A 13,986-nucleotide genomic window follows, 5' to 3' on the forward strand; every position below is an offset into this window, starting at 1 on the left:
CTCCCAGCTCCTGCCAGCCCCACGTAGAGAAGGGCTGGGCCCAAGTCCTGGCAAACCAGCATGTTCCTGTCCCCTTGTCTGCCCTTCACTCCTCAGGGCCCCTCCAGGGAGAGGAACTTCCCTCGGTGGCTGTGACTGTGACTGTCCTCCACCCTGCTGCCCCTTGCTAAACGCCACCCCCCCCCCCCCCCGACCCATTTGCCTTGTTAACTCTGATTCTTTCAACCCTAATGACAAGTGGAGTGGTTGTGCCCACCAGAGCCCCCGGCCGCTGGCTGTAGGGCACGCGGAGGGGCGGCGTCGCCCTGCCCCGTGGGTGCGCGCCCAGCCTGAGGCCCGAGGGGCAGGAGCAGGGTGGAGTTCCGTGGCGCTAGGCGCTGACCTGCCTCTGTGTGTCCAGGTGGAGGCCATCGAGTATTACACCAAGCTGGAGGAGAAGCTGAAGGATGACTACAAGCGGGAGAAGGAGAAGGTGAACGAAAAGCCTCTGGGGATGGCCTTCGTCACCTTCCACAACGAGACCATTACGGCCATGTGAGTGCAAGGGGGCCGCCACGGGGCTAGGGAGGGAGAGGCGCTGTCCTTTCCAGGCAGGCGTCTGAGCGCATAGAAAATGTGGCACCGGGTAAATAGGCCTCCGAGATCAGCGAAGGCCCAATGCCCAGGTGCCCCACCCGACGGCCTGGGGCTCAGCCTGATCTCACCCTCTGGGGATGTCTCACTCGCTCTCCCTCTTCCTGTTGTCTCCAGAATCCTCAAAGACTTCAACGTGTGCAAGTGCCAGGGCTGCGCGTGCCGTGGGGAGCCCCGGGCCTCCTCCTGCAGCGAGTCCCTCCATATCTCCAACTGGACCGTCACCTACGCCCCCGACCCACAGAACATTTACTGGTGAGCCGGCCGCACCTTCTGCTGGGCCGGTCTGGGGAGCCGCTGAGATAGGGAGGCACAGGCAGCCTGGCTAAGGGGGAGCGTTGTCAGGGCCATGGGCCTAGCACTGGGGTGCCCTTGGCGACTGTGGGGCTCAGAAGAGGAACCATCCCTATTGCCAGGCCCACACAGCTGGCCGGAGGGGTTAGCGTCCTCTGAAACATCTGGGTTTGGCTGCTTCTGGGTGCAGAGTCCCAGCCTGGCTGGACTGTGGGTCTGAGCCAGTATGGCGAACAGCGGGATACAGGTGCCTCTAAAGGGGATTCAGGCACTTGAAGAGTTAACTTCCTGGGTTCTGTTCGCCCTGCCTCGTACCACTGCCCAGCACAGACCAGGGTCTCTGATATTGGGCCCTGGCCCCTCTGCCTCCCCCGGGATCCACTCCTAACTGGCTTCGGCACCCTCTCTCCCCCCAGGGAACACCTCTCCATCCGGGGTTTCATCTGGTGGATCCGCTGCCTGGTTATCAACGTCATCCTCTTCCTCCTCCTCTTCTTCCTCACCACTCCCGCCATCATCATCACCACCATGGATAAATTCAACGTCACCAAGCCTGTGGAGTATCTGAATGTAAGGCCTGGGAGATGGGCACAGGAACGAGGGGCTCTCCCCTTCCTCCCGTCCCATCCTGTGGCATGCATGTGCACTGGGTCCCTTCACCTCACATGTCCAGATGGGCTAGGCCTGGCCCCATCAGGCTGAGCAAGGTCCCGACCTGCCCCTGTGGGTCTCAGAAGCTCCTGTGAGAGCAGAAAGGAGCCAGCCTCCATGTCCCACCCCTGAGTTGGAGCACCACGGAGTCTGTCCCGGGAGGCTGCAAACTGCATTTTCAGGGGAAACGTGAGGAACCAAGGATTCTCCCCAGGTCCCTACAAGGGACCTTGAAAATCCCTCTCCTGTCAGAACTGGAGTAAATTGGCAATCCCCACTCTTCCCAGGGACTCCCGGGGCTCTTCGGCCCACAGCCAGCGCTAGATTTTGCACGTATGGCAAGTGGGAGGAAAGCCTGGCTCTCCCTACCATAGCGGAGAGCAAGAAAACAGTCCCTCTGCATGTCAGAAGAGCAAGTGGGATGGCAAAGCGGTACGAGAGTAAAGGAAAACTGCAGGGGATACACTGACTGCGTTAAGCCGCTTCTCTGCTTGGGCAAAACCCCAACCTAACAGTGGGAGGAGCTGCACCCTGGCTGACCCCTACATGAAGACAAAGGATTCCCAGGGTGGGGCCTGGGCTGGTGCTCATTCGCCCATGCTACACAGCTCCCAGACGCTGGTTTCTCCCCAGGGGATAAAGTCAGAGGTACTGGAGATTCCCTTCCAGGATTCCCAAGTTGAGGAACTTGCCCCTATTGATGCAGCCCCACCGGGGCCGAGTCATGCTCAGCGCTGCTGGCAGCTCTTGTGCTCTGCCTTGGCGATGCAGCAGGTTTTCCCCTTGCCCTCTCCTGCTCCCCAGCCTCGGGGTTTGCCTTGATTGACATGACTGGTGTGTTCTTTGCCTCCCCAGAACCCCATCATCACCCAGTTCTTCCCCACCCTGCTGCTGTGGTGCTTCTCTGCTCTGCTGCCAACCATTGTGTATTACTCCGCCTTCTTCGAAGCCCACTGGACCAGGTAAGGACAGCCTGTGCCTATTCTCAGCCCACAGCCTGATGCACTGCTGCCAGCTGCATGTGCGCTCAGCACCTTTCACAAGAGCAGGCATCTAAGGCCTGGTTGTCCCATTCCTCCCGCCTCCGATCTGCCTGTAATTTCATTTCCTGTCATTAAATTGTGGTGTAGCGGTGCACTGCAGCTGTTAATCAGGTGCTGGACCCCACATCAGAGGTGGCTGCACTTCAGTGACTGGATGAACTGATTACTAGATGCACAGTCTGTTCATCTCTGTGGGCTCCAGACAGCTGGCCAGCGCTTCCTGCACGTGCAAATGATTGTTATTGTTATGTATTCACGACCCAAGGTATTTGCTGTGTCTGACCCTGCGGGGCCTTAGGCTTGGGCTGCTGCCTGCTAGTCCCTGCTCACATGTTATTAGGTTGCATGGCACAGTGTGTTTGAACTGAGATTGCTGCAGCCCTGCCATCAGTGTGGTCTAGTGGTCTGATCATAGGACTGGCAGCCTGGAAGCCCAGAGTTCTAATCCCCGATCTGTATGTGACCTTGGGCAAGTCAGACTGCTTCGCTGAGCCTCCGTTTCCTCATCTCTCAAAAGTGGAGAATGATCCCAGCTGCCTGCCGGAGAACTGTGATGGCGAGTTAGGCTAGGCTACCCTCGAAATGTGTGCCAGTATAGCAGTGTTGGCTAGGGGTGTACTTTGGGGCGACATTTCTATAATGACAAATATGGCAGGGGAAATATGAATGAATATAAGGTATATAGACAAAAGTGCTTTTTGGACAATATAAACTGTCTACAATAGGGGAGGGCTTTTTCATTACAGCGACACCAGCAAATCTTTTCTGGTGTGGACTAGGCCCCAGTGAATGTCTGTAAAGCACCAGGCCTGATTCTGTCTGCATTCACTCTTGTGGCTGGTTGATTGGAACAGAGTTTGCTCTGCTCTGCTTCAGGGAGGAGCCCCTGGAGGTTTGGGGGTGCTGGAGATGGAGAGCTGAAGGGGGTGTATTAGGTGGGAGGGGAAGGATGATTCAGTAGTTGGAGTGCCTGCCTGGGACTGAGGAGACGGGGGTCAATTCCCTGCTCTGTCGCAGACTTCCTGTGTGACCTTGGGCAAGTCTTAGCCTCTCTGTCCCCCATCTGCAACATAGGGATAAGAGCATTGCCCTATCTCACGGGGCTGTTATGGAGATAAATACATTAAAAATTATGCGCCACTCAGATATTACAACTATCCCCTGTTTATCTCTCTGTTGTGGCCATTTGCCCTTCACACGCTCAGGGACACATAATTAATAATACAGTACAACGGACAGATCAGCACCAATGGGGCCTAGAAGGTGCATTGTAAATACTTAAGGTGGATCGATAGATGGGTGTGATCACCCGCCTGGGAGCTCCGGTGAATTGCTAATGGCCTCCTTTCTGCCCCCAGGTCTGGAGAGAATAGGACTACCATGCACAAGTGCTACACCTTCCTCATCTTCATGGTCTTGCTGCTGCCGTCGCTGGGCCTGAGCAGGTGGGTGAGGAGGAAAAGAAGGCAGGCCTGGAGACCCAGTGCTATATGAAGCACTGGGCTGAGGATATCCTTGCCCCCAAGTACATTTGTCCTGTATCACTGGGGAGACAGCCCTCACACCCATCTGGCTCTTCTGTAACTATTTCCTTCCCTGCCCTTTGGGAATTGATTCCCTTGAACTTGGGATGGTGGCCATTGCCCTTTTACCTGGTTAATCTGTCTGAAATTGGACAGGACTTAGATCCTGCTCAACTGGTCCTATTAAAGAAGTACTTTCTCCATTCAGAATTTGTACAAAACCAGATGATTCCCCATTTTAGTCAGGTGGGGGCAGGATTCATCCAGCCTCCCCACATGTTGCAATGACATGTCACACTTTCAGGTGCAGAAATGACCACCTTTCTCCTGAACCCAGTTCCCAAATCCTCATGCAGATGTTGTATGGGAATACTCACGAAGCCACCGCTGATAGTTTCACGCCAGCTCTCTGTCACCAGGACAGGTCCTCCACACTAGAGGCCTCATAGCCCAGGCTGAACTGACATGAAGAGGGACTGAGGGAGAATGCAAAGTGCTACAACAGTAAAGGAAAACTGCCGGGGATGTTCTTACTTTGTTAGGCCTTCTCTGCACTGAGGTGAACCTCACTCCAGCAATCAGAGTAGCTGCACCCCAGCTGACCCCTACATGGAGATAAGGACGTGCATTACTGATTACTGGCCTGGGGCTGCTCCTGAGTACAGGCAAGCCCTTACACAGCAACAGAAAAACACCCTTAATCAGCCTGTGTCAACGCAACAAAGAAATCCTCCAGTAGTATCTGAAAATCCCTGACACTGTACCTGAATCTCTACTGATATGAGTTGGAATAGCTGTGTGATCCCAGGGGGATCCCACTTTAAAAGGATCCCATCAGTTTAAAAATAATCACACTTCTGCCTGAGAATCTTTTACCTGCTATTTATACCATGTTTAAGAGTCAAACTCTGTGCTCCACAAATGAGCACACAGAAGTCTGTAGAATTTGGGCCTAAATCTAACAGAATTAAAAGAGATCAGAAAACAGTTTAACTGGAAAGCTAAAGGAGCAAATAATTGAGCAATCAATTTGCAAACACCTAGAAGATAATAAGGTGATAGGTAACAGCATGGATTTGTCAAGAACAAATCATGTCAAAGAAAGCTACCTGGTTGGTTTGACAGGGTAACAAGCCTCATGGATGGGAGGAAGTGATAGATGTGGTATATCTTGACTTTGGTAAAGCTTTTGATACTATCTCACATGACCTTCTGATAAACAAACTAGAGAAATACAACATAGATGGAGATACTATAAGATGGGTGCATAACTGGTTGGAAAACCATTTCGAGAGAGCAGTTATCAGTGGTTCACAGTCAAGTTGAAGGGGGCATATCGAGTGGGGTCCTGTAGTGATCAGTTCTGGGTCCAGTTCTGTTCAGTATCTTCATCAATAATTTAGATAATGGCATAGAAGGTACACTTACAAAGTTTGCAAATGGTACAAAGCTGGGAGGGGTTGCAAGCGCTTTGGAGGATAGAATTAAAATTCAAAATCATCTGGACAAACTGCAGAAATGGTCTGAAGTAAACAGGATGAAATTCAATAAGGACAAATGCAAAGTACTCCTTGGAAAGAACAATCATTTGCACACACAAAAATGGAAAATGATCGCCTAGGAAAGAGTACTGCAGAAAGGGACCTGGGGGTCATAGTGGATCACAAGCTAAATAAGAGTCAACGGTGTAACACAGTTGTAAAAAAGCAAACATCATTCTGGGATGTTTTATCAGGAGTGTTGTAAGCAAGACACAAGAAGTAATTCTTCTGCTGTACTCCACATTAATTAGGCCTCAGCTGGAGTATTAAATCCAGTTCCGGGCACCACATTTCAAGAAAGATGTGGACAAATTGGAGAAAGTCCAGAGGAAAACAACAAAAATTATTAAAGATCTAGAAAACATGACCTAAGAAGGAAGATTTAAAAAACTGGGTTTGTTTAGTCTGGAGAAGAGAAGACTGAGTGGGGACAGGAGAGCAGTTTTCAAGTACATAAATGGTTGTTACAAGGAGGAGGGAGAAAAATTGTTCTCCTTAACCTTTGAGGATAGGACAAGAAGCAATGGGCTTAAATTTCAGCAAGGGCGGTTTAGGTTGGACATTAGGAAAAATTTCCTGACTGTCAGGGTAGCTCAGCACTGGTATAAGTTGCATAGGGGGGGTTGTGGAATCGCCATCATTGGTGATTTTTAAGAACAGGTTAGACACACACCTGTCAAGGATGGTCTAGATAATACTTAGTCCTGCCATAAGTGCAGGGGATTGGACTAGATGACCTCTCAAAGTCCCTTCCAGTCCTACGATTCTGTGAACGGATTTTTGTTTGGTTATTTTGTGTGCTTCAGGGATCAACTTCCATTGATCTTAGGATCTGGCTATTCAGTTTCACTCTTTCCTTTGCATAGTCAGGTTCACCTGTTGTTTGTTTGTGTGGGTCTTTCATCCAGCAAAAGAGAGAGGAAAATGTTTTTAAAAACAGGAAAATTGTGATGCAGGAAGTGGGACGGGGGACCTGAAACTACTTTAAATCAATTTTTTTTAAAGTAATTAGATTTCAAGTTCAGAGGACACACAAGCCACTGACGTGTCTTGAGGCAGAAAGATCAGAGCTGCAGTCAGAGACGCAGTGAACAGCAAAAGATTCCCACAGCTCGTGTTAGGGCAAGTTGTATATATTTTCTTTTCTGGGTGTTTATATATATTTGCCCTAAAAAGAGCTGTAGAAATTGTCTGCCGTTCCCTATAGTTTTGCTCTTCCCGTCTTGAGATGAATCCTCAGCCTGACAATATCACTGCTTCCTTATTTCATCTTTAATTACTATATGTATAATATACAGTCAAAAATGTTTATCTTTTTTTTTTTTATATTGGATCAAGTGTAGTGGAAATTCCTTCCAATTTTAGTGTAGTTTCCCTTTAAAGCAACCATTTAAGGCCACAGCATAATTTCACACAGGGTCAGCTGAGAATTGCCGCAGATGTTGCTGCTAACGCCCCTGCAGAAGAGAGTGGGGAAGTACAGCTACAATGATAAACATGGGATGGATGGCAGAGACAGATAGCTCAGCACAGTCTGAGCCCTCTTTCCCAGTAGTCTTTCCATATACTAAACATTTCTCCTTCTAGAAATACTGTGCTGAAGACTAGAAAGGGGAGGAAGGCAGCACTCTCTCACATGTGCGCATGTGTCTGAGTGCATCTGTGTTCCAGCATTACGTTGTATTCGCAGTAGATGGAGTATTGTGACCAGTTTTGGACCCTCCGCTACAGGAAGGATGCGGACAAATTGGAGACAGTCCAGCAGAGGGCAACGAAAATGATTAGGGGGCTGGAGCACATGATGAGGGAACTAGGCTTATTTAGTCTGCAGAAGAGAAGAATGAGGGGGGATATGATAGCAGCCTTTAACTACCTGTAGGGAGGTTCCAGGGAGGATGGAGCTAGGCTGTTTTCAGTGGTAGTAGATGACAGAACAAGGAGCAATGGTCTCAAGTTGCAGTGCGGGAGGTCTAGGTTGCATATTAGGAAAAGCATTTTCGCTAGGAGGGTGGTGAAGCACTGGAATGGGTTACCTAGGGCGGTGGTGGAATCTCCATCCTTAGAGGTTTTTAAGGTGCGGCTTGACAAAGCCCTGGCTGGGCTGGTTTAGCTGAGGTTAGTCCTGCTTTGAGCAGGGGGTTGGGCTAGATGACCCGCTGAGGTCCCGTCTGGCCCTAATTTTCTATGATTCAGATGATGTTCCAGCCCCAGAGATGTGTCACGACCATGTGCACGTACAGCTTGTGCTCCAAACATTTATATACTCATACCTGACACTCTGTTTTTAATTGTTCCTCCTAGTCTGGATGTGTTTTTCCGCTGGCTGTTTGACAAAAAATTCCTAGCTGTGGCCGCAGTGCGATTTGAGTAAGTGATATCGGAGAGCAGGGGGGCGGGGAAAGCCGGTCTTTCTAATTGTGACTCCTGCTGGAACGGGAGTGTCTGTGAACTTACCCACAGCCAGTGCTGCTGCCCCATTCCCTAGGGCACTGCCTGCTGGGACTGGAGTTGGGGGGAGCCCCTCCCTCTCCCCGAGCCTGTGCTCCTGCCCAGTTCCATCCAGTGCCTCCTGCTGGAAGAGGGGCCTAAGCACCTGTGAAGTCTTCCACAGCCAACGCTGCTTCTTGAGATGTTGAGCTGGTTCTTCCTAGCCAGATTTATTCCTGGTGGGAAACGTGGCGAGACTGGTCTGTTCATGGTAAAACACACCAGCTTCATAGAAAGCAGAACATTAGTAGGAAGAGACATAACAGTGACGGCTGCATGGTAGTGCCTGCCCTGGCCAACTTCCTCTCTGCCCAGCCTTCTTCCCGCCGCCAGCTGTGGTCAGATTAAGGCCCATTACTTGCCTGTCTCGGTCTCCTCCCTCCCCAGGTGTGTGTTCCTGCCCGATAACGGGGCCTTCTTCGTGAACTACGTCATCGCCTCCGCCTTCATCGGGAACGCCATGGACCTGCTGCGCATCCCTGGGCTGCTCATGTACATGATCCGCCTCTGCCTGGCCCGCTCGGCCGCCGAGCGGAGGAACGTCAAGCGGGTACGTGGTGGCACTGACTGCGTACCCCCTAGCAGGCACGGGCCTGTCCGCTGCCGTGCTTGGAGACCTGCCCTGAGCACTGGATGCATGTCAGGCCCTGGGGAACAAACTAAACGAGTTCCTGTAGTTGTAGACGTGTGCACCCAGGTGTCTCTACCTGTGCAAGCTGCACAGCCAGACCAGTGCCCATCCAGGCACATGCTTGCCCATAGGTGCACATTGACTAGTGTTTAAGGAAATGGCCTGCTACCATGTATCCCATCAGGAAGATCAGAGTTGCAGCCAGTGACCCTGGGCAGAGCAGGGGATTCCCACAGCTCTTCTTAAGGCAAGTCCGTGCGGTGCTGCAGTATGTGCATTCACAGACAGGCCCAAGCACAGCGATCCTGAGCACACTGCTGCATGCAGACAGAGCAGCACGCACGCTCCTGTGCCTGCACACACGCTTCCCGGGGCACTGGACAGCTCTGTGCACCACACCGATGCAGTCTCTGCTTTCTCCCACAGCACCAAGCCTATGAGTTCCAGTTCGGCGCCGCCTACGCATGGATGATGTGTGTCTTCACCGTGGTCATGACCTACAGCATCACCTGCCCCATCATCGTCCCCTTTGGTAGGTGGCGCCGTGCCCCCTGCCTCGCTGTTCTTGGAAGGGCATGCAGCCAAAGGCAGGAGGGAGGTGATGTCTTTCGTTCCTGCCCGTGTGGGAGCCCCGTCTGCAGGGTGGGATGGGAGGCCTTACCCTGTTGGGGGGAAAAGTTGGGAAACTAAGTCACAAGCCCACCTGATTTAGGCTTAATTGATTTTCATCTTATTTATACAATTTCAGACGCTTATTGTCACTAATAGCGTTTGGACATACGTGTATGTCAGACAATTAATCACAGACAAAACGGAATTGGTAAATGGGCCCAGTTACTACGTACCAGGCCACCAGGAAGTCCTGCCACCTTCCATGATAGTTGTCACTTTCTCTGATCCCTTGGTCTGGTCCTTCAATCTCCTCCTTCAGTTTCTGGCCCGGTGTTTCTCCAGTTTGGGCCCATGTTCGCTTAGGTCTTTCATACATTTTTACACTACAAATCACCTAAATCTTCATCCAGTTGGCTTTTAACTCATTAGCCCTTGGGGTTTGGGGTAACCCATGTGTTATGCATGTGCAAGCTTCAGTTACCCACCTACAGTTTTTTCCCTGTTCGGTTTTGCAGTTTCTGGGCCACGTCATTTTATGTCACTCTGCCCTGGGTCTTCCCAGAAAAACAGGTTTTTTGTTGTTACAGGTTTGTGTCTTTTTACCTCAAAACTTCCAGCACAATGCGTGCCTTTTTTCTGGCAGCAATAACACCATTTTAAATTAGATCAACAATTCTATGTAAAAGAAGAATTGGCAAAACCACACATATGCCACCAAGGTCTTGGCCGAAGTGTTACCTCATCTGTGCTCATTCACTATCCATAATTACAAATCCTGAAAATATAACTAGCAACGCTTTTCATTTTACCGTTTAGCCATCCTTCCTTGTTATATTGCAGTGGTATAAGTCAGTATATGTTATCCCCTGCCTCTATTTGGGGAGGGGCGTTTGGAGAGCATGCTGTGATTCTTTAATGGCAGAATTTCTTACCTTCTTTAAACAGGGGGTTTTCATTCAAAGCCCAGGTTTCTTTGTGAACCATTACAAAGAAACTTCACTAGAAATGTTCCTGGGCATGCGTTTTGGGGATTGTCTCAGTTTGAGGGCCTTGATATTTACTTAGTACCCCAGCGTTCCTGGTGCTCTAGCAAAGAGGTCGTGGCATGGATTCTGTCCACCGGGTCCAGTGTTTGAGCCTATGTGCAAATGAGAGCCTTGCGGAGCTCCCTGCAGCCCCCATTGCGGTGATGGCTGCCTCTGGTAACTGCAGTGCGAACATCTGCCAGGCTGCGCAGTGCGCTGTGGTTTTCCCAGCTGGAATAGAAGGGGCCTCGGTCGTCTTTGCATAACAGCTGTTTCTGCTCTGCCTCTTGCCCTAGAGGGCTCCCAGATACTTTCCCAACTGGCAGTATGTCCTCTCTGTTGCCCTGGCAGCAGTCCCTACAGGGTGACAAGTGCATGTGTGTGGAGGCAGTGAACGGACCTGTTGCCCAGTCCAGCTGATGCTGGAGTCCCTGGGCCACTCTGTTTGCCAGTGGATCACTTTGCAGGTCCCATCCCATGCACGTGACCATAGTCTCTGGATGAGGCTGGAGAGTGGCGACCTAGCTACACGTTGCTCCATGGCTGAGAAACTTTCCTGCCCAATATCTTCATGGGGGCTGTCTTCTGTTCCCTGACATCTCTTCTTGGAGAGGCCACGTTTGCATAGCTCATGCCTAAAACAGTGGGCCAGGTCAGAGTTCTCGGCCACGCAAGTGCGTCCCTCTCGATGCCTGCTGCAGTGGTTAGTGCAAATCAGTGTGAATGCCCTGCCTGAGGCCTGTCTTCCAGGGGGTTGCGTTTTTGGTGTGGCTTTGCCATACATAGGTGGCACTGGCTGCTGCTGGCGCTAAGGGGCACAAAAGGGGTATCTGAGCAATGACATGGAAATGAGCCCACTGTATATAGCACTCAGCCTGAGGATTCTCCCCTCCAGCACATGCAGAGCGATCTGCTTGTGTCCCAGAGTGGGGTTCCCCAGGGTGTGAGAGTTCCAGCAGGTCCATGTGTCCCTGGGGCCGCTCAGCTGCCTGGCACAGCATCCCAGCCTGGTGGAGAGGGGACTGGGAGTGTGGAATAGGCCAGATCACTCTGGAAAGGCCTCCCTTAGCTCTGTTGAATGAATCCTTTTCTTTATGGAAACTGTGGCTCTGCGTGGAGTGAAACTCCTGCCCCACTCTAACCCCTCTGTCCAGCGGTGAGGGGGGCACAGGAGAAGGCCCTTCCCAGCAGCAATCACCACGTGCAGGCTGCGGTAGGGAGAATTATGGGGCTTCGCTTCCTGGTCCCATCTGAGTGTTCGATCACTCACGCCAGCATCCCAGCACCTGGAGGTTCGGAGTTGTCTCCCTAAAGTCCAGCCTGGAGCAGCCTTAGGGTGAGAGGCTGTTGCCCCCTGGGAGCAGTGCCCTGATCTCCCGCTAGCCCCTGACCCTGGACCCAGCTTCCACCTCACTGCCCTCTCGCTCTCTCTGTCAGGATTGATGTACATGCTCCTGAAGCACCTGGTTGATAGGTACAACCTGTACTACGCTTACCTGCCGGCCAAGCTGGACAAGAAGATCCATTCAGGGGCCGTGAACCAGGTGGTGGCAGCCCCCATTCTCTGCCTCTTCTGGCTCCTCTTCTTCTCCACCATGCGCACAGGTAGGCCTGGGGCGAGGTGAAGGAGCGAGTGACGAGCGCCAAATTATAAACCCCCACTCAGCCTGGCTGAGCCTGAAAGCACTGGGCTCCCGGTCCCCCCAGCACCAGGCCCAGGCTGTGTCCCCCTTCGGCAGTGGGCACAGGGCAGGGCAGAGGTCTCCGGGGGTGGTGAGGCTGGCTGAGCCACATGCCATGTGTGTGACCGCCCTGACTGTGACCCTTTGCCTCGCCCAGGGTTCCTGGCCCCCACATCCATGTTCACCTTCGTGGTTCTCGTGATCACCATTGTGATCTGCCTGTGTCACGTCTGCTTCGGACACTTCAAATACCTCAGTGCTCACAACTACAAGGTGAGGCTCCGGGGCCAGGGGGCCAGTTGGTGGGATCCTTGGCTGAGGCGATGAGGGGTTACCTCAAGTTAGGCTGTTAGGGAAGCGCCTCACGGGGCCTGTTCCCTGCATTACAAGCTGCCTGGTCTTGTACCTCTCCTGCCTCCATGCTCATATGCAGGTGGCTGCCGTTGGGACAGGGCTCTTCCCCCATCTCGGGGCCACCCTCACTGCTCTCAGTGGGGAAGGGAAAGTTTATTGGGTGACACAGCCCCTTGCCACGCCCCATCATCGGCGCATGCGCCTGTTCTCTTTCCGGCACCCTGGAACAGGAGCCTCCTGGGGCTGCCCCTGAGCCGGGTTCTCAGTCCCGCCGCAGCCCAGCCATTGCTTGTGCGCCCTGGTTCCCTGGTCAGATAAGGCTCCCCCGGGAAGGCTTGATGGAGGGCGGCAGTGGGCTCAGTGGGGCAGGTGCCTCGCCAGCTCTGCGGCATGTCTCCATTTCACTCTGTTGACCTCTAGATTGACCACACGGAGGTGGACGCCGTGGAGCAGAGGGAAAACGGGCAACCCGCTGCTGTGCCTCCAGCTCCCAAATCCGCTGTGAGTCGCCAGCTCCCCCACTGTCCTGCGTGTCTGGGTCTGGGACGGGGGAAGGGGCCTGCACACGTCTCTTCCTGTCTGAGGGCCTCGTTCCTGGTCTGGCCCAGCTAGCATCCGTGGGGTGCAGGCAGGGCCCTCCTGCATGTCCCTCACCCAGCTGAGACGAGGAATTGTACTTCTCCCTCCACCCTCCCCCCCCCGCCCCCCTGATGCTGTTTGTTCACTTTTTGCCTCTCTCTCAGCTGGGACAATGAAACCAGACTGGTCAGTTCCCCTTTTTGTTTCACTTTCTGGCTCTCGCCCATCAGTGCACGCTGCAAACGCTGTAGGGCTGGGAGCGCCACGTCCTAGGGCCAGCTGTTTTCATTGGAATCTGACGGGATGGAATGAAAACACGTCCGTTCATCTGAAGCTTTGGGGTACCCCTTCCCCCTCTTGCCCAGCTCTCTGGGGTCTGGAATCCCTGACTCTATCCCTTTAAATCTGTCCTCGGCTCCCTGGGTCTGTATAATCAACTTCCTTCCAAGGCCAGAAAGGAGCCTCTAAGGGGGGAGCCTCAAGGAGCTGGTTATTGTAAATTAGAGCCCCTGCAAGCACAGCCAAAGCAGGCCTGGTTATGGGCTCGTTGGAATGGCTGCATGCATGTGTAGAGGACGTGGCCCGCGTGGCCTTGTCAGCATTTGCCAAGCTCAGGCAGCGGTAGGTGCAGTCTTGCTGCCCCGTGCTTCCCGGTTACACAGGGACCCCTTTGGGAAAGCTCCTGCGGTGACGCTGCTGATCTGCAGATTGGGGGGGGGGAGAATTTCCCAAACTGTCCTGATGTCTCCCATTGGCCCTGCAGACAGACAGACACAGGTGTCCGTACAGGTAAACCAAGTTCTGTGCTGAACTCCAGGTACCTGAGGGGGTGGTTTTGTCCCTCGGAGTTAGATTTCCTGCTGCGCCCCATCTCCACAGCAGGGAAGCGTCTTTCAAAAGTGCCTCGCTACGTGAGTGCCCAGCTTGAGGC

The 13,986-nt window shown here is 52.7% G+C and overlaps 1 protein-coding gene across 6 annotated transcripts in view; it reads left to right on the forward strand.

Annotated features, from left to right (window-relative positions):
* The window catches only part of TMEM63B (transmembrane protein 63B), a 95,114-nt gene that overhangs the window by 78,024 nt on the left and 3,104 nt on the right, over nucleotides 1-13,986 (forward strand). For all 6 annotated transcript variants that reach the window (XM_067564721.1, XM_067564719.1, XM_067564722.1 and 3 more), the window contains 11 exons: nucleotides 401-534; nucleotides 751-888; nucleotides 1,344-1,497; nucleotides 2,434-2,540; nucleotides 3,980-4,066; nucleotides 7,987-8,052; nucleotides 8,560-8,722; nucleotides 9,230-9,335; nucleotides 11,878-12,045; nucleotides 12,280-12,395; nucleotides 12,897-12,977. In XM_067564721.1, coding sequence (XP_067420822.1) covers nucleotides 401-534; nucleotides 751-888; nucleotides 1,344-1,497; nucleotides 2,434-2,540; nucleotides 3,980-4,066; nucleotides 7,987-8,052; nucleotides 8,560-8,722; nucleotides 9,230-9,335; nucleotides 11,878-12,045; nucleotides 12,280-12,395; nucleotides 12,897-12,977 — 1,320 coding nt within the window. The remainder of the gene's footprint in view (nucleotides 1-400; nucleotides 535-750; nucleotides 889-1,343; nucleotides 1,498-2,433; nucleotides 2,541-3,979; nucleotides 4,067-7,986; nucleotides 8,053-8,559; nucleotides 8,723-9,229; nucleotides 9,336-11,877; nucleotides 12,046-12,279; nucleotides 12,396-12,896; nucleotides 12,978-13,986) is intronic.

Source organism: Emydura macquarii, unplaced genomic scaffold, assembly GCF_026122565.2.
Source record: "Emydura macquarii macquarii isolate MOO-44397 ecotype Brisbane River unplaced genomic scaffold, CSIRO-AGI_Emac_v2 contig_2676, whole genome shotgun sequence".
In the NCBI taxonomy this organism is placed as follows: domain Eukaryota; kingdom Metazoa; phylum Chordata; order Testudines; family Chelidae; genus Emydura; species Emydura macquarii.